We start from the raw sequence: 26,668 nt of genomic DNA, 5'->3' as shown, positions 1-26,668 counted from the left end.
GTGAGCTTGTTATGTGAGCTTGTTATGTAGCTTGTTATGTAGCTTGTTATGTGAGCTTGTTATGTAGCTTGTTATGTAGCTTGTTATGTAGCTTGTTATGTGAGCTTGTTATGTGAGCTTGTTATGTAGCTTGTTATGTAGCTTGTTATGTAGCTTGTTATGTAGCTTGTTATGTAGCTTGTTATGTAGCTTGTTATGTAGCTTGTTATGTGAGCTTGTTATGTGAGCTTGTTATGTAGCTTGTTATGTAGCTTTTTATGTAGCTTCTTATGTGAGCTTGTTATGTAGCTTGTTATGTAGCTTGTTATGTGAGCTTGTTATGTAGCTTGTTATGTAGCTTGTTATGTAGCTTGTTATGTGAGCTTGTTATGTGAGCTTGTTATGTAGCTTGTTATGTAGCTTGTTATGTAGCTTGTTATGTAGCTTGTTATGTAGCTTGTTATGTAGCTTGTTATGTGAGCTTGTTACAGTACAAGTGGGCGAGGACACAAAGGCCTGCTGCTAACATATAGCTGCCTGCTAGCTACTTAGTGGGCTTTGGAAGCATCCTGGTGCGTTCTGATTGGTCAGGGTGTTATCGAATTCGGTTTAAGGATTTAAAAATATTTCTTAATTCTGCTCAAAATCAATTTGTTGGCAAAATTGTTCGAGACAGCTTTCTCTAGTAGCATAGTAAAAACCCTCAGGCCATTTGCACAAATTGTCAATCTTACTCTATAAGCTACACTTGCTGAATAAAAACAGAGCCATGGTGAATGCATCTGTCAAAGCAACATAAAAGCCTGGGCCCTCATTCATCAACGTGTCTTACGCACAGATTTGTGCTTACCCTGTGCGTACGATCATTTCTAAGCAAAGAGTGGGATTCATCAATTTCAACTTGAACTTGACTTAGTGCTTACGTGTACGCACAGCTCGGACCACACTTAGCTGACGCCCAGTGGTAGAATATATTATTACAACAAGGAAATGAGCTTCTGTGCATAATAACACTGGCATGTTCTGTATGAACCGTAATTCATTATAGTTCATTGTAAAATAGCAACAGTAGTGTAATTATGGTCAAAACCCTATAAATAGCATTTGGAATAATAGATCTTTCTCTCAGAATGAATGCAGCATGGTTTATATAGCGTTATCGGAATATACGGGGTGTAGGCTACTGACTGACTGCGCTCCGCGTAGCTTGATTGATTGATTGATTGAAAAGTTTATTAACAGATTGCAGAATGGGTACAGTACAGTACAGCTCAGTACATACAATTGTTAAGGGGATGCAGACCAGAGAAAGACTTTCGTCTTGTTTACATCAGGGTCCCCCATTTTCAATTCATCATAAATCATAAAGCTCAACTCGTTATTATTTTGCGCACAGACCGCAGAAACACGGGAACGTTTTGATTATATTTAAAAGTAGGGATGTCCGATATTATCGGCCGACCGATATTATCGGCCGATATCGGCAGTAAAATGTGATATCGGAAAATATCGGTATCGGTTTAAAAAAAAAAGAAAAACAATAACAATATTTGTTATATATATATCCAGTGAAATTATTAGTTACCTGAAATTATTCAGTTTTTGGGGGGGGGGGGGGGGGGGGAAACCCTGCATATATCGGTATCGGTTGATATCGGTTGATATCGGTATCGGAAATTAAGAGTTGGACAATATCGGAATATCGGTATTGGTAAAAAAGCCAATATCGAGCATCCCTATTTAAAAGGCTTTACGTTAAACGAAACAAGTGGAATTTCGAAGCTGTAAGCAGAATACAAGTCATATGAACACCCACGATATAGTGTTCTTCCCCCTTTTTACTATATAAGAAAGAATAGAAAACGCATTGCAATGACACCAGATAGTGGACAGACTATGTATATGATGGGATTCAAGTTCGCGTTTATGTTGATCATAGGCATGCTGTCAGAGTATGATATCTTAATCAAACATTCTAGAACATTTGTCGTCACAGATCATGTCCTAATAGAACATAGGCTATGGCATGGTCCATCGTGATATTGTGTGGACTGTTATTACTGTACCGGTACCACCCATTGTGACAACAGCCTTGTGAGTCCCGCACACAAACATGATGGAATTCAAGTTCATGTATTGAAAGGCAGGATACATGCAGTGAGATTCATTGTTCTTGTATATGCTCTCGTATTATTGTTTATATAGGCTACCCAATACTGACATCAAAATAGATTGTAGTATGCCTCTAGAAATCATATGCAGCAGGTAGAGAATTGACGGGAGATCCATCGCGATTTGGAATAAAATTGAGGAGAACTTTAATCCCTGGGTATTAATCAAACAACACAGGAAAAGGCAGTCATATTCCAGCGCGGTCTTTATTAGTGTTTGCGCTGCCCAGGCAGCAATGGTTAATAGATATCATATCCGACATCACCGTTCTCATAACACGCTTCCCTCGGCTTAGTCCATTTTTCCACATTTCATGGGGGTATCCCATTACCGTATATGGTTAATCGGGGCGGTTCTGGTATGCAAATACTTAAAACAGTGCACGAGCTCAAACGTAGGATCAAAGTCATATTCATCATGACAGGTGTGCGTAGAACCTGCGTACGCACGTGTGGTGAATCCCGATTTTCCTGTGCGTACACTGATTCTACATTCTGTGCTTACGTGTGGAAATAGAACATGTTCTACGCACACGTTGATGAATGAGGGCCCTGGACTGTTCTTCCATCGAACCAGAGTCTTCTCAGCTTATTCTCTGTCCTCGACGAACAAACTTCGACTAGCCGTTGACTAAAGATCTTCTTACTGTCTTTTTACTATTATGTACCCTGCTACTATGCTACTATACAACTACCTATCGTGCTAATATGTCTACACTACTATGCACTCAGAGTGTAACACTATAAGCTCGTTGCTATTTGACGAACAATGCCACTGACGCTTGGCTGCCAGAGATGTGCCCCTCTCGCTGACTCGTTGTTCACAATTTGTAAGTCGTTTTGGATAAAAGCGTTCAGCTAAATGACTAAATGTAAACGTAATTTTTTTTTTAATTGTGCTCCTTTTTTAGCTGTGCGAGCCGGATCGTATGAGATGGCCTCCACTCTGATCAGCAGAGGCGCCTGGGTGGAGCAGGTGTGTCTGAAGCAGTGGACGGCCATGCACGAGGCCGCCGCGGCCGGCTGGACCGACATCATGGAGCTGCTGCTGGAACACGGAGGCCAAGTCACGGAGACCGACCAGCACGGCGTGACTCCGCTGGGCATCGCTGCAGAGTTCTCCCACTCCGAGATCCTGGAGCTGCTCATTAAGAACGGTATGAAAAGAAAGAATCCCTTTCGGTCACCCCGATGGACATACATAAAAGTTACCAAGGAATTCCTTCATAACTCGATTTACGTACTTATTCGGCATTCTCGAACGGCTTCGTATTGTAAATTCGTTGGAGGATTTATGTACTGTAGGATTTACGAACTCGAAAAGGCGTAAGTCGTAAGTTGGACAGCCCGTGTTTTCAACAGCTTTCTCTGGGACAAGTCATTGGGGATCGCTGATACTACAGACATCCGTGGAATTAAATAATTATAATGATAATAAATACGACAATATTTGTATCATTAACAATTACGTTTTGCAGATGCAATGCCGAACCTCTGCTGTTTTGCACACGCCTTCCGGTGGGGGGTTCGGCTCCTTGATGGGGAGAGAGGAGAAAATCACACGCGTTAGAACAAGAACGAAACACGGGAAAACAAAACAACGGAGCGCGGAATAATCCAACACGAGAGACGTGTACTGAGACTTGAAGAGACGTTAGTTAGACTAACCCCGAGTGATCAGTACCATCAGGCACTGGGAGACGGGCTGTCGGGCTCCGGGCGCGCCCAGCTGCTCCGCATTGATTAGGCTCGACAGGTGGGAGTCACAGCATTATATTGATTAGGCTCGACAGGTAGTGACGAGGTGGGAGTCACAACATTATATTGATTAGGCTCGACAGGTAGTGACGAGGTGGGAGTCACAACATTATATTGATTAGGCTCGACAGGTGGGAGTCACAACACAGACACTCTATATCAGTGGTAGCTGTAGAGCTATTTAACACTTATCTTAACAAAGAAATACCACTTACAGCACCTTTAATGAGTTGGAATGTTTGACGTGATTTTGATTGCATATAAATGTTGTATTAGATACAGCTCAGGTAACCGTCGGTAGTCGGTAGTGTGATAGTAAAGGGTTAACCTTCTGTAGTGTGGCAGTGAAAGGGTTAACCTGCTGTCGTGTGACGGTGAAAGGGTTAACGATAGGTTATGACTATAACCAAGTTCTGTTAGTTAGGGGCGATGCTTGGCATCACTACTGCACTATCTCGCGTACGTGCACGCGTACTGAATAAACCACAAATGTACCTCTAATACCAGTATTAGTCTGACCACACCCCTCATCAGCTTACCTTCATAAGCAGGTGTGTGGTCACCTGCTCTCCTCCTTCCCAAGCTTTCACCACAAGGTGAGGACAAGGGCTGCAGCGGTCGTCTGATGCCAAGCATCGCCCCTAACTAACAGAACTTGGTTATAGTCATAACCTATCGTTCTGTATCGTTAGTGGCTTAGCTTGGCATCACTACTGCACAAGGGAGGCCAAGCGGAGCCACTTGGCTGACAAATACACCCCGCTGACAGCCCCCCAAAACCATCAGAACAGGGAGGGCCGAGCCCCCTTGACCCCCCCTAATGGAGGGTATCCCCCCTATTAGAGGCTTCACGGGAAGGCGACGGACCCGACCGTGCGAAGAGGCACTCAAGCAACTTAACGCACAGGGTGAGCAGACCGTGGCTTGACCCCACGACTACACACACGCACAACCCGCATGCCACCCGGGAACGAACGGAGGAACAACCTCGTTACTGCCCCCAGAATCACGGGGCCAAGGGCAAACCCAACCCCGTGGCAAGGCCGTAGCAGCGGAGCGCGAAGGAAGACCCAGACCCACCAAAAGGACTGGACTCCCTGGAATGGGGGCCCGGAGAAGTCCATGATGCCAGCATCAAGACCCCACCAGGTGGGCACGTAGTGCCCCGCCCCCCACATCGCCAGCGTATTCGGACAAAGGCCCCTCAGTTACTGCACCTGGTATTCCCAGGCGGAATCCCATCCAAGTACTAACCAGGCCAGAACCTGCTTAGCTTCCGAGATCGGACGAGATCGGGCGTGTTCAGGTTGGTATGGCCGTAAGCCGAGCGGGCCCCGTCCCCCCAATAGTACACCGCCTGGCACACTGACCCTGCAGAACAGGCAGTCAGCATGGCCGTAAGCACACAAAAAGGTTAACCAACGGAAGCAGGCAGCGCACCGGGGAAAAACCAGGCAACAGGCTGTTAACCCTAGCCTGGAGACTGCGGACGAGACAGGCGCCAGAGGGGACAGCTGAACACAGCCGCCCCGGCGGAAGGAGCGTAAGCTGGCGGTGTTGCATGACCAAGCCTCCATTTAAAAACCCCCACCCAGAGGGGTCGAGGCAGAGAAGGCTGACACGATTGGCAGACGTCATGAACGTGCAGGGGCACCCTCAAACGGTGAACCCGGGAGTTGACACTGCTCCAACACACCAGGGAATCAACCACCTCGGTGTTACCCAATGCGGTGGTTGTTCCTATAACCCCTCAAGAAAAAACTCCAAAACACACCTGCGGGCATACACCGGCTATACCGCAGTACAAGTGTTTCAGTTTCCAAAAAGGGTTAACCCAGGCCTACGGGTCGCAAACATCACTTCGGACCGGGCCTGGCGGTACGGGAAGCACAGGGTCACCAGAGGAGGTCAAAAAACCACCCCCACAGGCCCCTCTTCGCCCTGCGTGAGAGAGGAGCGAAAAATAATGGAGAACCAGCCCCTAAGCACACCGTACCTGGTATTCCCCGGCGGTCTCCCAACCAAGTACTAACCAGGACCAACCTGTGTAGCGGCCGAGATCCGACGAGATCGAGCGCGTACAGAATGGCATGGCTGTAAGCCATGACGACAGTGCTGAGTAAAAACACACCCAACCAGGGTCTCCATAGCGCTTAACCCTGTGACACCCAGACCGACCCGGCATTTTTCCCCCTGAAAAAAGCCCAAGTCCCTCAGGGTACCAGAACAGCAGATCTGCATCCCCGGCGGACAACGGGTTCAACTGATCTGGACCAGCGTGACCAGAACCAGTCCCGTGCCCTAACCACGCCGACATGCCTACTCCAGGAGAAGGGCAGATATGCGTGTTGATCTTAACATGAAAAGAAGGCGCCACCCAGACGTTCGGACGAACCGCGCCTGGTGGCCCACCCCAAGGGCGTGAGACCCCACTACATATGTTCAGATCCATCCCGTCATCATCCCCCAGACATGAACGAGAATCCGTCGACAACCCACCCAGGTCATGGGATGTGGTCGTCGGAAGAGGAAAAACCCCCATCTCAGTTGCTTTATAAAAACGCTGTTTCAACCACAAGCAACCAAGGCGTGCCAGTCAATCGCCTGTTTACAGCGAGCTAGCACTATACGTGCGTCGGGACACACCCCCATCAATGAACAGGCTATTTAGACCTGTCATTGAATCCCCAAGGCGCCCAGGGGAACGACAAGAGGGGTGTGACACTCCCTAACTCCAACACTTCTGGAATAGAAAGAAGGAAGCATCAACAGTATGTATCCCAGTCTACACAGCCGGGGTAAAAAATGTTCACATTTTTACATCCCTCCACCCTCCCATAGGAAGAGACGGGGATCCCCAGAGAGACTTCCCACGCGAGCTGTACAGATTGAAAAGAATATATTGCACCTTGAGCCATGTAAAAAACTGGTTTTAGGGCCTCCGGGGAAGAGGCACTGAACCCATACACACTCAATAAACGAATTGAATCGAATATACATACAATAGAAAAGGACCCTTCTAGAGGGTCCACTCACTTTGACAATCTGAGGAGGAAGGCTCTGTACTCTGATGGAGGCTTCCTCACATGGAAGAAGGAGTCCGAACTCACAGAAGGCCTGAATAGGCGCTTGGTGAGGAGGAGCCCTGACCACCCCCCCTGAAAACAGATCCATCACATGGACCTGAACAGCACACGGAAGTCCTACCAACAGAGACGCGCACGGTGACGTACTCTATGGCGGGGGAATTCCTGCGGTGCACACGCCCAATATACCAGGCCGTGGGACCAGGAACTCCCTCCCCCCCCCCCCCCCCCCCCCCCCCCGTAACGTGCCGAACCGCCACGTGACGGGAACCTTGAAGGACAGGGGGTGTACCCCTGACCGACAGAACAATGGGGAGAGGAAAGGTTACCAGTTCACCCCTTTACGACCCCACACCCATGATACGACGTAACGACAAAAAGAGAATATGACACAGTCATAGTCAGCTCTATGAAGCGTTTCACAGCTCCACACAGCGCATGAGCTAACCTGCCATCTGATTTTTACTAAGGAAAAACACAGAATAGAGAGGGCTCTAAGAACCCCGGTCCAACATACACATGTGCTTCTGTGGCCAGTACAACCCAGTTGTAGGTCACATGACACACACAACCCATCATCACCTACAAAAAATGGCAAAAACACTCAACAGAGGAACGCCGTTTTTTTCACAATGAGAGAATACATCATTCTTGATTAGTATCGACCACAGGCCTTGCTAAGCACACATGACAGCAACCAAACCAATTTCCCTTTAGGAAATAAGTTCCTCCAGCAGATTTAGCACAACCTCAGCAATCAAGCTAAGAGTTACATCGTATCCCTACCACACAAAAGACACAATTAATGCACAACATGTCTGATAGGAGGTGATAAAGTCCCCAGGGAACCGGGGGGGAAAAACACAATCCTCCTATTTTACCCTCAATACGGCCAGTTAAAACAGGAAAACCTGTTAATGTGTGAACACACTGTTCATTGTCATTACAGTCTGAGAAAGAATATTCTTTTACTCACTTGTCACCAAGCATAGCTTCATAGGTTAGTTACCTTAGTTGTGAGTACACGGTCGTGTTACTCACACAACAACCAGATCATTACATCCCGTTTGCACGGAGAAGCTAACTGCCAGTGACAAAAACAGCTCACACATAACCCGCAACGTATCCTAAATGCATTGTACCAACACACGTTTTGGGAAAAACACTGTTATTCACAATACATTTAGCAAAGTAAAACCAGAAGACGTGTTATGAGGTCTGGCCAACCCCGTACCTACCCGGAACGCAGATCAGCGAAGTGCAGTCACAAGACACCGTAGAACACAGCCGTCCTGTGTTGTTCGATCCGGGCAGCGTCGCCGCTCCAACCAGTCGCTACAGTCCTCTTTGTTGACGCAATCCCCGTCCAGGTTCAGGGCAGGGTCGACGAACATCCCCTGTCAAGGATGACGTCGTGGTCAAGAGTGTAAAACATGTTAAAATCAAAGCACGTTCAACAGAATAGCATCAAGCTAACGGCTGCTCCAACCGTTCGGGTGCTATTGCTTCTGCTCGCGAGACGCCAATCTAACGACGCACGCGATCAGAAGCGAGCTCCCGGCGGCGCGCGAGAAGCTAAGCTACCCCGCGCCAGGCCAGGCCATGCAGCGATCCAGCAGGCTAACGCAGCAGTTAACAGCTGACCGGCTAACCGTAAGCTATGAACATGTAAACAATGACATAACACTCACCCAGACAGGCCGCCGTTCTGAACCCCTCCTCACTTTTTAAGAGAAAAGAGAAACAAGATGTCCACACCGCTTCACAACGGCGACATTACCACATCCGACGGATCAGCACAGTACCAACTGGCCTGTGTAGCTGACATTGAACATGAATCTGCCGCTATCGCACATTACACGCACATATCCCCTCGTGAAGGAATACTCTCATTTGGATATGAAAGATGGGGCCTTAACACGGTGACAGAGAGAATCCACTCGTCCAGAACACACAGGGATCACCAGTGTCAATGGTCGCGGCCCACTAGTTAAAACTATAATGGTCTTCAGACCAAGGTCTTCTGTCGCCTAGGTGGCTAAACAAAGGACCCTAGCCTGGGGCCGGTTTCCATAAACTTTGTCAAGTAGCCCCCATAGCACTAACAGACAAGTGGAGCCCGCCAGCAAACACTACTCACCCAACCTGGAACGCACCGCTTCTCACAACAGCGGCATGTCCGACAGTTCAGCTGTGGCCTGACAGGTTTCACCCCAACAAACACAGCAAGGAACTGCAGTTGAGAAGCATGCAGCGGCGTGCTCCCAATACGAAAACCGGTGGAGGGTTTTTAGAATGATCATCATCTTCCAGACACTCCAGTACGAAGACAATATCGCCGTATTTTCTCGAAAATAGTGAGAGAGAAAATAAAGATATGATGTCAACGTATCCTTGTTTCCCAAAGCTGTTCCTAATCCAATTTCTTCCATCATGGTGTCAAGTGTGGGGATCTACCGAGGCACCTCTTCCTTGTGGTGAAAGCGAGAAGGAGGAGAGCAGGTGACCACACACCTGCTTATGAAGGTAAGCTGATGAGGGGTGTGGTCAGACTAATACTGGTATTAGAGGTACATTTGTGGTTTATTCAGTACGCGTGCACGTACGCGAGATAGTGCAGTAGTGATGCCAAGCTAAGCCACTAACGATACAGAACCTTCTGTGTATTGTCACAGTGAAAGGGTTAACTGTTTGGTAGTGTGGCAGTGAAAGGGTTAAGTGCTGGTGGTTGTCTTATTGTTGTAATGTACGTGGATAAACTGAAAGAGTTGTATAGTAATAGGGGTCAATGGTTCTGCCTCTAAAAACCAGATGTATATAGTACCCTGTGTTGTGTTTTGTCCGTTTGATAAACCCCTATTACTTATAAAGACCAACACGGTCTTGTAGAACGACCCGAGAGTGGAAGCATCAATGAGGAGAAGAAAAAGATCTACTGTTCAGATCCGGTTTTATTTCAGAGTCCAAAAGTGAACAACAAGGATCTGGTTCAATGAAAAATTAGTATATGCAATAATATTAATGGACGCAAACACTATGCCGTTTGACATTAATATTAGAATAATCAAATACAATAAAAAAGAATAGTCTTCATTGGTTGATGAGCTGGCGGTGGCTTCTCCTGCGGGACAAAGAGATTATTTTCTCGTTCTCAGCTTACAGCAGTCTTCTCTGGCTCTCCTCCTGTGCCTGGGTGGTTTCAAAAAGCGTGTGTGTGTCTTTCTCTCTACCGTACATGCTAGTTTTAAAGCTTAGACTCCTCCTGCAATACGCTAGATTCCTACGACAGAGGGGAGTAGCTCTACATCCTGATTGGTTGAAACATCTCACAGCCGTTTTTGATTACGCCCGGTGTCACATGACTCTCTTGGAGAGGCCGGCTTGATATCTCTAAGGGAATATTCTATATTTCACTTAGTTAACGTTTTCTAATCCAGTGTCTAATTTCACTAACTAACAGTTTAATAATTAGTAATGGCTATAGTTTAATCATAAACGTTATCATTTTTCTGATCAAAATTGGAGGTTTGTAACCATGTTTAGTCATACTGGGGTTCTAACCAAGATGATTGGAAACCTATAGTTTTGTTGAATATAGTTTTCTCCAGATGATTGTCTATTTTAAGCCAATACTGTTGCATTTATTAATTCTATTTCATTATGTTGGATGTTAGCTTAGTTTTCTAATGACAGTACACATTAACTGCATTTACTGGCTGATTTAAACTTTACACCAATGGAACCTATTTATTATTTTCTACTTCTATTAAGTTAGGTTTATTTAACAAGTACATTATCATTAAATTAGTGTATTATTATATTAAACCAATGTTTAATTTGAACGCTGCTCCTCTCTCCTTGAAAACCAGGAGGGGCTCTTCTGCCGGCCATTTGTCCGCCGGAGTCATCTGAGACTTCCTTTGAAGCTCTGTGTACCCACTGTGCTTATCTTTACAACCTCTAGACCAGATGGCGGCCCTTCCGCCTTTCTTTAGAAAACTGTAAGCTTGTAAATTGTAATAAACGGGCGTCTGTTTGACAGCCCTATTCAGCGTTTGGCTTTAGTAAATACAGTTCCTGTTCTACTGTTAAAACTGGCCTGCTAACAACTCAACTCTCTATTGTCTCATCTGTTTCCCCGTCGGGAAAAGGGGCAGCTGTATTTTGTTTTACAATGGCAATGCTAATTCACTCTACCTCTAAGCCTGGCTTCTGTAGGAAAGACCAGCTATTTATTGACTACTTCAAGAGACAGAGAGAAGTTGGCAGATTATCTTATTTTTGGGCTATAATAAAAAGCCTATGTATATTGATCTCTTTTCTAGTTTTGCAAATATATGATTACTTCTAACCCCCATGTATCTTAACTGACTGTTGGGGAGAAATTTGAACTTTATCTAGGGCATGTGGTGCACCGGTCCTATACAGAGGTCAACCGCTTCCTCGCCACCTTTGATCTTCTGGGAATCAAGATTTCAACAATTTTTCACAACAATATTACAGTTTGAGCAGGGAATTATACCACAGTTGGCCCACCAAACGGTTAACCCTTTCACTGCGACAATAGTAAATACACAGAAGGTTAACCCTTTCACTGCCACGCGACAAATGGTTAACCCTTTCACTTGCTTGAGGAAGACCGGTAAGGTCGAAACATTGCATCTACTGCCTGTTTTGTATACTTGGAAGTACAAGTGAGTTGCGAGCCCCGCTTTGTTCTTATGTATTACTGTTTTTACAATTTGGCTCAGCACCAACAAACGGAGGATGTGCGTTATATTTTATCGGAATGTTTAACCCTTTCACTGCCACACGACAGAAGGTTAACCCTTTACTATAGTGTGATAGTAAAGGGTTAACCTTCTGTCGTGTGGCAGTGAAAGGGTTAAAACACCTGGCCCACATTGGAGGTTATCGTTTTATCTATTAGAGCTTTCTGATCATATAATATCTACTCTATTGCGTTGTGTTTCTATAGCTCTAAGTCATATTACCAAAAACTGTTGTTGCACGGCGGAGGAAGATGAATCAATGAGAGTGTGGTTATTTCTCAAGTGGTGGTTTATTCAAATCCACAGAGTATACAAAAATGTTCTGTTTCAATAAATGAAATTGTCTGAACACAAGTTAGGAAGTACTATGCCACGACCACTTGTGTCCAGTCTAATAAAAGTAGTTAAAGAATAATAATCTTCAATGGAGTTTCGGTTGTTGCGTCTCGTTGGTTGTTGATTCTCGTTTCCAAGGAGACAAAGGAATCCTTGTTCTCGTCCTCAGCGTCTTCAAGCAGTCCTCTCTCCGTCCGGCTGGTGCATACAAGGTTCACAAGCTTCCTTTCTGTCTCCCTCGATGCAGCCGGTTTTTAAAGGCTAAATCCCGCCCCTGAGCGAACGTCGACCTGATTCGTCAGGGGGCGGGTCTCTAAATTCTGATTGGCTAAAGCTCACAGCGGCCATTTTGGATTAGAGTCGGCGGCCATCTTGATTCTTAAAGGGGCAAGGCACTCTATTTTTAAGGAAAAGAGTTACCTTTCTAAAGTTTAACGTTTAAAGGTACAGTATTAGATTTTACTAACTGAAGAATTAGAGATTAGTTATCACTGGACCTATACAGTGAATTCAAGTCTTTTCCTGATTTCGATGGGCTTCTAGATACCAAATTAGACCTGTTTGTTGGTTTTAAAACAAACTGTTGCATTTATAAATAGTCTATAACCTTATCTTTGAAGTTAGTTCAGTTTTCTAAGTATGTTACACCTATTTTGCTACCTTAATCTTCTATTTTACCTATATTACTGGCTTAATTATACTTTGCAATGGTGGATAAGGGTCTGGTTTAGTCTTATCTTAAGCAATACACTATTTTATAACTATTGAGACTAGTTTTCCAACTGAATTAATATTAGTTTTGGGGATGGTTACACACTAAATGCATAGTTTTTAGTCCATTCAGAATCCCTCTTCCCCCTCTCCCCGTTTGACAAGGAGGTGAGAAAGGAGGATTCTTCCTGGAGGACAGCTGCATCTCTAGCATGTCCTGTTTTAGTATCAGTTTGAGTGCCTGAGGGCCGTGTCTTTTGTTCTACTTTGGCTTGGTAAACAGACTACTCTATTCAAATGCTAACTTTAGCCATCTAGAAACCCAGTTCTTTATTGTTTTACTGGTTCCAACGTGGGGGAGAGGAGAAGATGTATTTACTTTAAGACTGTATGCTAATTTAATCACTCAGGCCTGCCGAAACCCATCCTGTGTACAGAAGAGACCCTTCAGTATGTCTCATAGATTTACCTGACCCTTTTGGTCCCACTATTATTAGTTTTGCTTACTTTATAGAAGCTAATTGGATTCTTATCTTTAGCTTTGCCATTTTATAATTACTTCTAGAACACATGTAGCTTAACTAACTATTTGGGGGAAAAACAGAACTCTTATGTATATTTAACAGAGTGAATCTTTCTAGGGTGTGTGCACTGGTCTTACAGTTCAGTTCTCCCCGTAGCGGTCGACCTTGGGGACCTTTAATCAAGACTCATAGCAGTTTGAGACTGAAATTATACCACATGGTCTCCTGTGTCTCCATGCAGGTGCTGACGTGAACGCCCAGGCGCCCAACGGGGACAGTGTGCTGTACGACGCTGCGGGGATCGGGAACCCAGACTGTATAGAGATCCTCCTGCAGCACGGAGCCAACCCCAACACCCCCAACCTGCGCTCACAGCTCCCCATACACAGGGCCGCCTACGAGGGCCACCAGCTGTGAGTACGACCCCAACACCCCCAGCCTGCGCTCACAGCTCCCCACACACAGGGCCGCCTACGGGGGCCACCAGCTGTGAGTAAGACCCCAACACCCCCAGCCTGCGCTCACAGCTCCCCATACACAGGGCAGCCTACAGGGGGCCACCAGCTGTGAGTACGACCCCAACACCCCCAACCTGCGCTCACAGCTCCCCACACACAGGGCCACCAGCTGTGAGTACGACCCCAACACGCCCAACCTGCGCTCACAGCTCCCCACACACAGGGCAGCCTACGGGGGCCACCAGCTGTGAGTACGACCCCAACACCCCCAGCCTGCGCTCACAGCTCCCCACACACAGGGCAGCCTACGGGGGCCACCAGCTGTGAGTACAGCCCCAACACCCCCAGCCTGCGCTCACAGCTCCCCACACACAGGGCCGCCTACAGGGGGCCACCAGCTGTGAGTACGACCCCAACACGCCCAGCCTGCGCTCACAGCTCCCCACACACAGGGCAGCCTACGAGGGCCACCAGCTGTGAGTACGACCCCAACACCCCCAACCTGCGCTCACAGCTCCCCACACACAGGGCAGCCTACGGGGGCCACCAGCTGTGAGTACGACCCCAACACCCCCAGCCTGTGCTCACAGCTCCCCACACACAGGGCAGCCTACGGGGGCCATTGACCTATCTCAAGCTCCGCCCCCCCCCTTTTCTTGATCCTCCAATCACAAGTGTTGCAATGTTTGTTATGCCTCCTAAAATGTCTAAACGGAAGTACAGGAAGTACAGGAAGTACAGGCTACAGGCGTTCCGGTTTTTCGACAAAACAATTATAGAAACGTGTGAAGTGGCGGCCGGGTAGCACAGCGGACTAAGCGCTCGTCACCAACGCGAGAGACACCGGTCTCGAATCCGGCTGTCGGCGTTGCCTCCGGCTTGGGCCGCCCGTCATACTGACTCAATTGGCAGAGTCAGCGGGAGGGGAGTCGATGGGTGGTAATCTGGTCATTGTAAACAGCGACTCCTACAGGTCGGTCAGGGCGCCTGCACAGCGAGGGAGGGAGATACAATCGTCAAATTTGCTGACGACACAGTGGTGGTGGGCCTGATCTCTGCCAACGACGAGAGGGCCTACCTGGAAGAGGTCAAGGTCCTGGCGGGATGGTGCCAGGAAAACAGCCTCTCCCTGAACGTCAGCAAAACAAAGGAGATGATTGTGGACTTCAGGAGGTCGGGGGTCAAGGACTACAGCCCCCTCAGCATCGACGGGGCACCGGTTGAGAGAGTCAACAGCTTCAAGTACCTCGGAGCCTACATATCCGAGGACTTGACATGGACCACACACATTAACAGTGTGGTGAAGAAGGCACGACAACGCCTCTACTTCCTCAGGCGCCTAAGGAAGTTCCAAGTCAGCCAGAAGATCCTTAAGAACTTCTACTCATGTACAATAGAGAGCATCTTGACCGGCAACATCACCTCCTGGTTTGGGAATAGCACTGCAAAAGACCAAAGCAGACTACAAAGAGTGACACGTTCAGCCGAACGCACAATTGGAGGGGGGCTCCCCACCCTCCAGAACATTTACTACAAGCGTTGCAAGGGCAAGGCTAAGAGAATCATTAAAGACTCCAGTCACCCGAACAACTGCCTCTTCGAACTGCTGCGGTCAGGCAAGCGATACAGGAGTCTCAAGGCGAGCACAGAACGACTCAGAAGTAGCTTCTATCCCCAGGCCATCAGGCTGCTAAACGAACAATGAATGAACACTACACAACAACAACCACCAAACGCACATAGCACACACATCCACACGCACACACTCACTTTAAACAAACACACTGTAGCACCCACTCCACACACTTTATAGCACACACCCACTTTAAACAAACACACTGTAGCACCCACTCCCCACACTTTATATTTATGGATGAAGGATTGCACTACAACTCGTACACCTTACTGTAAATTGTACCTAAAATTGTACCTCATCCCATTTCTGCTTTGCACTAGATAGTACTGTACATTAGTACACTGCATAGTATTGTGTATTGTATATTATATGGTAACTCAGAACATTGTACATATGTCTATACCGAACACTGTGACCTCATTTTCTTCTTCTAAATTCATGCTATATTATGTTATTATGTTATTTGATACTATCTTGTCTAGCACAGTCTCTGGAGCGTAACAGTAAGAAGCATTTTGTATGAAAGTATTCTGTACTTCTGTATGACAACTATTAAAGAACTTGAACTTGAACTTGAACTTGAGATGGCGAGGGTAGTGTCACCTCCCACACGTTACACTCACCCAATGAGAGTCCTCGCTGGCAGGTGAAAAGAGGCTGCTGGCTGTCTCCTATGTCTCGGAGGAAGCATGTGATAGACTTCAGGGCTCCCTAGACCGACCAGTGGGGGGGGCACATGCGAGCAATGACCAGGAAGGGGATGGGGGAATTGGCATAATGACAAAAAAATTGGGATGGGTGGAAAATACAAGAAAAATAGGAGGAGAAAAAGTGGATAAAAAAAAGAATGACATTTTGAAATAATGATTATTATTATTATTTATTTATAAAAAAAACTTGATCCATTAGGGCACTGGGGATATTCATTCCGATCACCACCAGACGGGCTCTGAGGCTGTCGGGGCAGAGTCCGGTCCACCTGGCGGCTGAGGGGGGCCACGTCGAGTGTCTGGAGCTGCTCGTCCAGAAGGGCTTCGACGTCAATGCACTCCTGGACTCGCACATCTCCCAGAACTACGCGGACATGAGGAGAAGCCCGCTGTTCTTCCCCGTCGCCAACGGAGACGTGAGCTGCGCCGAGATGCTGCTGAGGTGCGGAGCGAAGCCCGACCTGGACCCGCTGAGCTGCCTGCTGGTGGCGGTGAGGGCCGGGAGGTACGAGATCCATCTTTAATCTTTCTAAATGTTCAGTTGCTATCACTATCAGCTCCATCTTTAATCCTTCAAAATGTTCAGTCGCTATCGCTATCAGCTCCATCTTTAATCTTTCTAAATGTTCAGTTGCTATCGCTATCAGCTCCATCTTTAATCTTTCAAAATGTTCAGTCGCTATCGCTATCAGCTCCATCTTTAATCTTTCAAAATGTTCAGTCGCTATCGCTATCAGCTCCATCTTTAATCCTTCAAAATGTTCAGTTGCTATCGCATGCACTTATCTGTGTCTCACCACACATGACTGCATGCTTACCGACTGTCTCGCCTGTTTTACTGCAACACTACCATCACCGACATCAAGGGAGATCCCCCCTTGAACGGCCCTTCTAAGGTTTCTCTCCTCCACATTGCCTGTGGTGCATTTTTTCCTATTGCTAGGTTTTAGTGAGTTTTCCTTACCTTCGCGTGGGGTATGTCTGGGAGTGTTGCGTTCATTTTGCATTTATTTAAAAAAACGTCATGGTGTTTTTGTTTTGTTCTTGACTTATTGTGATGTTTTCTTCTTGACTTGTTTAAAGAAGACGTGTCCGGCCCATGCGGACATTAACGTGTGTTGTCAGGGCCTTACAAATACATTTGATTTGATTTGGAGGTACGAGATGGCGAAGCTGCTGCTGGCCAACAGAGCAGACGTGAACCGCTACTTCAGGGTTCTCAGCGACACGGTGTTCCCCACGGCGCTGCAGTACTGCCTGCAGGACGAGGCCATGATGCGGCTGCTGCTCAACAGCGGCTACAGCGCGGACACGTGCTTCTGTTGTAAACACGGGGGGGACGCGGAGGACTTCAGCGACGCGGAGGACTCGGAGGACCCGGATGAAAAGGTTCCCGTGAGTTGTGTTCTCATAAACTGTTACGTTCTGCTTTCAAATAATATTTGATATATAATATAGACCTGTTCGCTGTATACGTCAGACTCCGTGTGCGCACGCATCACTGGGACAGAAAGAAGCGTAATCCTGGTCAGAACACCGGGGCAGACTACAATATATTAGCATTTTTTAGCCATGCTAGCGTTCTAAACAATCAATCCTGTAACGACCCCAGGCCCAGCCCTTGGTGGGCCTGTTATGATAAAGACATTGGACATTCCCTACCTCCTGACAGTGGTCTCCTACCTGGTCTCCTACCTCCCTCTAGTGGCCAGATGAGCCAGATGGTGCAGGCGGCCATTTTGGTCTGGTTAAATACAATAGAGTTAATTTCCACTTATTTGTTATCTTGGGCCATCCCTGCCTTTGTTTGATGTCGTCTCCCTGTCTGGTTGTTGTGTGTCTTATTGCATTTTGTGTCCAGGTTTGATTATTCCTTTTGTGGTCTGATTTTGTATTCTTTGTTTTTGCCTGGCTGTGGCAGGTGTGGCTCATCATCGTTAGTCTGTGTATATTAGTGTGTTTCTCTCTCTCCTTTTCGTGGCGTCATTTCCTCCAGTACCTCGGTGTTCCCCTGCTCGTCGTGTCTCCTGTCTTCTCCCTTGCCTTGCTGTGTTTGTCTTTTTTAATTTTTTTTATTATTATCTTTTCCCCCCTCCTTTTTCTTCCGATTTTCTCCCATCCCAATGTTAGTCGTTATGCCAATTCCCAATCCCCTTCCTGGTCGCTGCGCACTTACCCCCCACCAAGGGCTGGGAGAGTGGTGGCTATCACGTGCTTCCTCCGACACACGTCTAGCCAATCAACCGCTTCTTTTCACCTGGCAGCGCGGATTCTCACTGAGAGGGTGTAGCGTGTGGAAGGATCACAATATCCCACTTAGATCCTATCCGCGCTTAGCAGGCGCCCCGACCGAACTGTAGGAGTCGCTGTTTACAACGACCAGGACCCACCCCGCCAGCTTCTCCCACCCTCTAATACAGCCAATTGTATTAGTGTGAACGGCCAGCCAAGCTGGTGACAACCCCGGAGCTGTGAGCTGGATTCGAACAGGCTAATCCTAGCGTCTCCGGGGTTGGTGACGAACGCAATCTCCGCTACGCCACCTGACCGCCCCTTGCTGTGTTTGTCTTGAGAGTTGTAAGTAGATTAGTATTCCGTTTTTGTTCATCTTTGTTTTCTCGTGTCTTCAGTTTTGTTCTTGTATTAGAGCCAGCTCGGCTGTGCCATTTATGTTTTCTTTTTGTAAGGTGTCGTCGTCTAAGTAAAGTCTATATATATATACACGTTACCCTGCCGTCTCTGCCTCCTCCATTCCTGTCCGCAAACTGAGTTCTTATCGCCTTCCCTCACTACCCCACCAATCGTAACACAATCCATGCCAAAGCTAGATATGTAAAAGGTGAAAGACTCACACTCACAGCCGTGCTGATTTGGCTAAATGACATCCAGCCGTTTTTGTTTGAAACAACTTTTAGTCAGGGGAGTGCCATGGTTTCTCCATAGAGCCCCATCGTATTCTTTTAGCGCAGCAGCTTGCGCAGGTCCGGGGCAACTTAGTCACGTGACTCACTTGGTGTTGCTGATTGGCTCGAACACGGTATGTTTGTATACATCGAACAGGTCTAAGTAGGTACGTTTATAAAAGCATTATGTTTTCATGCTCAAGGTTAAATGAATACAACTGCTATCTCCTCTGATTAACTAAAACTTTACAGTCAGGGCTAGATCCACAAAGAATGGATTGCACGGAGCAAGTTGCACCCTTACTTACAATTCATTATGAATTGAAAATTGGGGACCCTGATGTAAACAAGACGAAAGTCTTTCTCTGGTCTGCATCCCCTTAACAATTGTGTGTATTGAGCTGTACTGTATTGTACCCATTCTGAAATCTGTTAATAAAATGTTCATTCAATCAATCAATCTGCACGGTGATTGATTGAAGGAAACTTTATTAACAGATTGCAGAATGGGTACAATACAGTACGGCTAAATACACACAATTGTTAAGGCAGGGGTGGGCAATTATTTTTCCCGGGGGGCCGAATGAGCAACTGAAAATATGTTGGAGGGCTGGGCCAAAATTCCAAACTCAATTATGCATAATATACATTTTATTTCTATATAAAAAGCAGTAAATGGCATTGTTTTGACCCCTGGTAAGAGTGTATGTTATTATTTGGCAATTAAAATGTGAGGTTATCTTTCAAAAATATCATTTATTCAAATTTATTTATTTCCAAAATGATAAACAAAATGTGAAACATTAATAACAAAGGGCATGTATGAAAAAGTGCTATACAAATAAAGTTATTATTTTGAGTTTCATATACTATTGAAACAAGGATTTTCTTAGCTTTCTAAAGACATCACATCATCTTATAGCCAAAATAAACAAGACATGTCACTGAACTGTGTAAAGAAAAGTGTCCCAGTCGCCTTTTTTACTTTTCATGCCTATATTAAACATTTAATGTTTTCAGAACTGTGCAAAAAAAAGAAAAAAAAGATCAAGTGTCCCATTTCACTTGTTATATTTCCACATTTTAGTGTTCTTCAGCTTTTTTTTCTTTTTTCATTCAGTGTGATAAATCCAGTCTCTGTTGAGCTTTAACAAGTCCATCAAAGTCAGGTTGCATGTCTGAGGTGGAGATGCGAAGCACAGCTGCCAGATGTTCATCAGTGAGAGAGGATCTGTACCTGGACTTGGTAAACGTCATGACTGAGAATGTCTGTTCACATATAGGTGGATCCAAAGAGAACCAACATCTTCTGAGCATGTCTCCTCATGTTTGGAAAGTTCTCCTCCTTGAGAGCAGAGTAGAACTCTAGCAGTGATGCTGACTTAAAGTGCTCTTTCAGTAGTGAATCAGACTGCAGGTCAATGAGTTCAAGCTGAACATCAGTGGGTGCACTATCAACACTGCAGGTAAAGGGAGAGGAAACCAGCTGCATTTCATCCTCAACCTTTTTGAAATCTTGAAAACGCCTTGAAAATTCATCATGCAGTGCTCCCAACATGGATGAGTACCTGTGCCGGTGATCAGCTGATGGTTTGACTTCTTTCAGGGTTTTCATGTGTTTGAGATTGTTGCTGCCTAGTTGCCTTGAAATTAATTGCAACTTTGTCATGAAGGCTTTCACATGGCAATGCATTTTCATGAGCAAAAATGCCCTTGCCCTGCAGTTGTGTGTTCAGTAGGGATGGGTACCGTTCACATTTGAACCGATACGGTACCGGTACCTGTGAATCGATACCGGTACCCAACGGTACCTTTTTTCTGTACTTTAGTCTCTAAAAATGTAATCTACCTACCTCAGTTGTGAAAAAAGAAATCCAAACTTCAAATAACCACACTTTCGACCGTTTTCGGCTTGCCCCGACTGCTTTGTTGTTGAATCAAGTCAAATCCTAGGTAAGCGTATATTGTGCGTGTGAACGTTGACATGAAAATAAAAAAGTAAAAAAAATTTTTTTTTTTTTTTTTTTTTTTTTTTTTTTATTATCATGTAATCTTTCGCGGGATTGATCTTTTACAATGCCCAGGTCTGTGTTAAGGGGATGCAGACCAGAGAAAGACTTTCGTCTTGTTTACATCAGGGTCCCCCATTTTCAATTCATAATGAATTGTAAGTAAGGGTGCAACTTGCTCCGTGCAATCCATTCTCTGTGGATCTAGCCCAGTTTGTACATTTACTACAAAGTCAAGATCCAGCTTTAAAGGGACACTTCACCAAAAAGTATAATTGTCACACACATCCAGTGATGGGAATAACGGCGCTATAAGTAACGGCGTTACTAACGGCGTTAGTTTTTTCAGTAACGAGTAATCTAACGGATTACTCTTCCAATCTTAATAATGCCGTTACCGTTACTGCAAAAAAATGCGGCGCGTTATGAATGAACCTGTTTCTTTCATCAGACAGATCTCTGCGCTGAGAGGCTACTGTCCTTCCTTGTTTAGTGGGCAGTGCGCCAGACAAGCACAAACATGCTGACGATTGGCTGAGGTTGAGTAAAATGTCATGGTAAGCCAATCAGAGGTAGAGGTGGGCGGGTGCCTCCAGAGTCTGACACACAGCCACAACACAAGCGACTCAGTCAGCGTGAGACCGCGGGTCCCTGTAGTGTACGTTTTGAGCCCAAATAATCCAAAACGAATCCAACGGAACAACACAAGCGAGCAGTCAGCGTGAGACAGCGTTTTTTGTTCACTCTTGTTGTGTGATAAAAAAATTTAAGAAAAAAAAATGTTGTCGACCAATAGTCAACTAACGGCAAATTTTGGCCAATCATAGTCGACCATCAAATCCTTAGTCGGGGACAGCCCTAATATGTACATACATACCAACTATTCACCTTTTTTATTCTCCACCCATCCATAGCAACACTATTATCACCGACATCTAAGAAGGGAGATCCCCCCTTGAACGGCCCTTCTAAGGTTTCTCTCCTCCACATCGCATGTGGTGCTTTTTTCCTATTGCTAGGTTTTTCCTTACCTTCGCTGGGGTATGTCTGGGAGTGTTGCATTTTTTTATTTTACATTTATTTTGGATTTCATGGTGGGTTTTTTGTTCTTGATTTATTGGGATGTTTCTTCTTGAATAGTTTAAAGAAGACTTGTCCGGCCCATGGGGACATTAACGAAGGGTTATGTATATAACCCAGTTCTGTGAGTTATGGTGCGCTCAGCACCTGTCTGCATATATCTCACTTCAGCGTATATACACTGAATAAAAAATTCCACCAGGTACCTTTACATGCCAGCATTCATCTGGCCACACCCCCATCCGCTTACCTACATAAGCAGGGGTGGGGCCACACACTCATCTCCTTCCCAACAAATTTCACCACAATGAAAAAATCAAGGGCCGCAGCGCACCATAACTCATAGAACTGGGTTATATACATAACCCTTCGTTCTGTAGCGTTATGGCTTCGCTCAGCACCTGTCTGCATAACAGGGGATGAGCGGGAGCCATAGCCCGACAAATGTACCCCGCTGAGGCCCCCCACAACCATCAGACCGGGGAGGACCGAGCCCCCCCCGACCCTCCCTAATGGAGGATACCCCCCCTATTGGAGGTTCACGGGAGGGCGACGGATCCGACCGTGCGAAGAGGCACTCAAGCAACTCAACGCACAGGGTGAGCAGACCGTGGCTTGACCCCACGACTACACACACGCACAACCCGCATGCCACCCGGGAACGAACGGAAGGAACAACCTCGTTACTGCCCCCAGAAATCACGGGGTCAAGAGCAAACCCAACCCCGTGGCAAGGCCGTAGCAGCGGAGCGCGAAGGAAGACCCAGACCCACTGAAGGGACTGGATCCCCTGGAAAACGGGGGCCCGGAGAGGTCAATGACGCCAGGCATCAAGACCCCACCAGGTGGTCACTTAGTGACACCGCCCCCCACATCGCCAGCGTATTCGGATAAGGCCCCTCCAAGAGCGGGCCCTTTCCCCCCAATAGCACACCGCCTGGCACACTGACCCTGCAGAACAGGCAGTCAGCATCGCCGTAAGCACACAAAAAAGGTTAACCAACGGAAGCAGGCAGCGCACCGGGGAAACCAGGCAACAGGCTGTAACCTGAGCCTGGAGCACTGCGGACGAGACAGGCGCCAAAGGAGTCAGCTGAAAACAGCCCCCCCAGCGGAAGGGGTGTATGCTGGCGTTGTTGCATGACAAAGCCTCCATTAAAAAAAAAACACCCAGAGGGGTCGAGGCAGAGAAGGCTGACATGATTGGCAGACGTCATGAACGTGCAGGGGCACACTCAACCGGGTAACCCGGGAGTTGACTCTGCTCCAACATACCAGGGAATCAACCACCCTCTCTGTACAGACGGTGGTTGTTCCTATAACCCCTCAAGAAAAAACTCCAAAACACACCTGCGGGCATACACTGGCTATACCGCAGTACAAGTGTTTCAGTTTTCAAAAAAGGGTTATCCCAGGCCTACGGTATCAACAAAACTTTACTTCGGACCGGGCCCGGCGGCACGGGAAGCACAGGGTTACCAGAGGAGGTCCAAGACCACCCCATCAGCCCCCTCTTCGCCACGCGTGAGAGAGGAGCGAAAATAATGGAGAACCAGCCCTAAGCACACCGCACTTGGTATTCCCAGGCGGTCTCCCAACCAAGTACTAACCAGGACCGAACCTGCGTAGCGTCCGAGATCGGACGAGATCGGGCGTGTACAGGTTGGTATGGCCGTAAGCCATTACGATAGTGCAGAGTACAATATGTACCCAACAAAGGGTCTCCATAGCGCCTAACCCTGTGACACCCGGACCGACCCGGCATTTTTCCCCCCGAAAAAGCACAAGTCCCTCAGGGTACCAGAACAGCAGATCTGCATCCCCGGTGGACAACGGGTTAACTGACCTGGACCAGCGCGACCAGACCAGTCCCGTGTCCTAACCACGCCGACATGCCCACTCCAGAAGAGGGGGTAGGTATGCGTGTCGATCTAAAACATGAAAAGAGGGCGCCACCCAGACGGTCCCCATTTAGACCGTGCTCAGTGGCCCACCCCAAGGGCGTGAGACCCCTCTACCTATGTTTTGATCTATTCCGTTAACATCCCCCAGATATGAACGAGAATTCATCGAGACAACCTAGTAAACTGGCGCTCGGAAGAGACAAAACTCCATCCCAGTTGCCCTATACAAATGCTGTTTTAACAAGCAACCAAGGCGCACTTAGCCCCTGTGTGATTCTTTAACAGAAACACACCGAGCCAGCACTATGTATGCGTCGAGACCCAAACACATCAATGGATAGTCTAGCAAGACACCAAACATTGTTCCTCCAAGTCGCCTGGGAGAACGACACGGAGCCGTCGTGCTTCATGTACCTTCCTCTTTTTATTCAAAAAAGAAAGAACACAGACTGACATGAATCCCTCGTGACGCAGCTGAGGGTAATTCTTTTTTTACATTTTTACATCCCACCACCCTCCCATAGGGAGGAGACGGAAATCCCCAGAGAGACTTCCCACGCGAGCTGCATAGATTGAAAATAATATATTGCAACATTGAGCTATGTAAAATTTAGGGCTCTCCGAGGAGGATGCACTGAACCCATAGACACTCAATAATCGAATTGAATCGAATACACACACAATAGAGCAGGACTCCTTTTTGAAGTTCCACTCACCTTGACAATCTGAGGATGAGGCTCTGAACTCTGAGGAGGCTCCCTCACAGGGAAGGAGAGTCCTAACTCACAGAAGGCCCGAGTAGGAGCTTCGTGAGGAGGAGCTCTGACAACTCCCTGAAACAGATCCATCATATGGACCTGAACAACTCACGGAAGTCTTACCAACAGAGACGCGCACAGTGACGTACTCTATTGCGGGGGAATTTCTGCGGTGCCCCCCCCCCCCTTCTTACCCTGTAACGTGCCGAACAGCAACGTGACAGGAACCTTGAAGGACAGGCGGTTTTAACCCCTGCCCATCAAAAAGGGGAGGAAAGGATTACCAGTGCACCCCTTTACGACCCCACACCCATGATACGATGTAATGACAAAAAATAGCATGACACAGTCACAGTCAGCTACATGAAGTGTCTAACAGCTTCACACAGCTCATGTGCTAACCTGCTATCTGATTTTTACTAAGGAAAAAACACAGAATAGAGAGGGCCCCCTTAAGAGCCCCGGTACCAGACTTACACATGTGCTTCTGTGGCCAAACCTAACCCAGTTGTAGATCACAAGACACACACAACCCTTTATCACAACAAAAAATGGCAAGTACACTCTTGCTACAGAGGAACGCCATTTTTCATAACGAGAGAATACAGAATCCTCGATGTATCGGCCACAGGCCTTGCTAAGCACACACGATAAGCGACCAAAAATCTTTTCTTTAGGAAAATATAGTTTCTCAAGCGGTTAGCACAACCCCAGCAATTAAGCTGAGGGTTACATCGTATCCCCACAAACACAGTGACACAATATATTGTAAACAACATGTCTGAAAGGAAGGTGGGGAAGCCCCAGGGAAACCGGGGGGATCACCCCTCCTACCTTACCCTTGATACGGCCAAGTTGAACAGGTAACCCTGTTAATATGTGAACACACTGTTCATTGTCATTATAGGCTGAGAAAAGAATTCATTCTTCACTCATATGTCACTAAGCATAGCTTATTAGCTTTATAGGTTAATTAACCCCCTTAGTTGTGAGTTCACAGTACCTGAACACACATGATGTTCTCAACACAACTAACCAGATCATTTTTACACATGTAAAACAACAACCCGATTTGTATGGAGAGAGAAGCTATACCAGTGACAAGACAATTCACACACAACACGCGTCGTATCCTAAATGTATTGCAGCAACACCCGTTTTGGAAAACATCGTTATTACAAAACATTTAGAAGGGAAGGAAGAAGAAGTGTTTAAGGTCCGGTCGGGACCTTTCCTACCCTGAGTGCAGGCCAAGCGAACTGCAATCTGGCTAAGAGGGCACCGACGTTGAACACAGCATTCCTGTGTTGACGACGAGGCCACCCAGCCGCTACGGTTCTCCATGTTGACGCAGTCCTCGCTGGCAGGGCTCCCGGTGTAGGTTCGACTAACATCCTCTGTCAAAGATGACGTCGTAGTCAGAGTGTTTTAAGGCATGTCATAGTCATAGCAATGTTCAACAGTGTAGCATCAAGCTAACAGCCGCTCTCGACTGATAGCACCAAGCTAACGTTTCCTAGCCTAGTGACACAACGGGCTAGCGCCGCAGCTAACAGCTGACTGGCTAACAGGTAGGCCACACCTAGCACACAAGCTAAGCAGCTATCACCTGAACTGTACAAAACGACATAACAAGCCACACTTCAGACAGGCCGCCGTCTGAAACCCTCCTCATCCTTTAACGGTGATTTTACCAGACATCCGGCGGAGCCAGCACAAGTCCCATCTGAGCTGCAGCCGACTTGAACATGGATCTTCCGATAACGAACATCCATGCCCACATTTCCTCGTTAGGGTATACTCTCATTTGTATATGAAACATGGAGCCTGCACGGGACAGAGAAGCATCCGCTTGTCCAGAGAATCCTGGGCT

At 46.8% G+C, this 26,668-nt stretch overlaps 1 protein-coding gene across 1 annotated transcript in view; it reads left to right on the top strand.

The window, feature by feature from the left end:
* asb15a (ankyrin repeat and SOCS box containing 15a) overlaps positions 1 to 26,668 on the top strand; it is a gene marked incomplete at both ends in the record, with an annotated part of 54,506 nt that overhangs the window by 6,790 nt on the left and 21,048 nt on the right. The window contains 4 exons of the mRNA XM_084334473.1: positions 3,062 to 3,307; positions 13,579 to 13,750; positions 16,341 to 16,646; positions 17,299 to 17,536. Coding sequence (XP_084190599.1) covers positions 3,062 to 3,307; positions 13,579 to 13,750; positions 16,341 to 16,646; positions 17,299 to 17,536 — 962 coding nt within the window. The remainder of the gene's footprint in view (positions 1 to 3,061; positions 3,308 to 13,578; positions 13,751 to 16,340; positions 16,647 to 17,298; positions 17,537 to 26,668) is intronic.

This window comes from Notolepis coatsorum, assembly GCF_963971535.1.
Source record: "Notolepis coatsorum genome assembly, chromosome: 18".
Lineage (NCBI taxonomy): Eukaryota > Metazoa > Chordata > Actinopteri > Aulopiformes > Paralepididae > Notolepis > Notolepis coatsorum.
The sequence above is the reverse complement of the archived record's forward strand: the minus strand, read 5'-3'. Positions and strand labels throughout refer to the sequence as shown.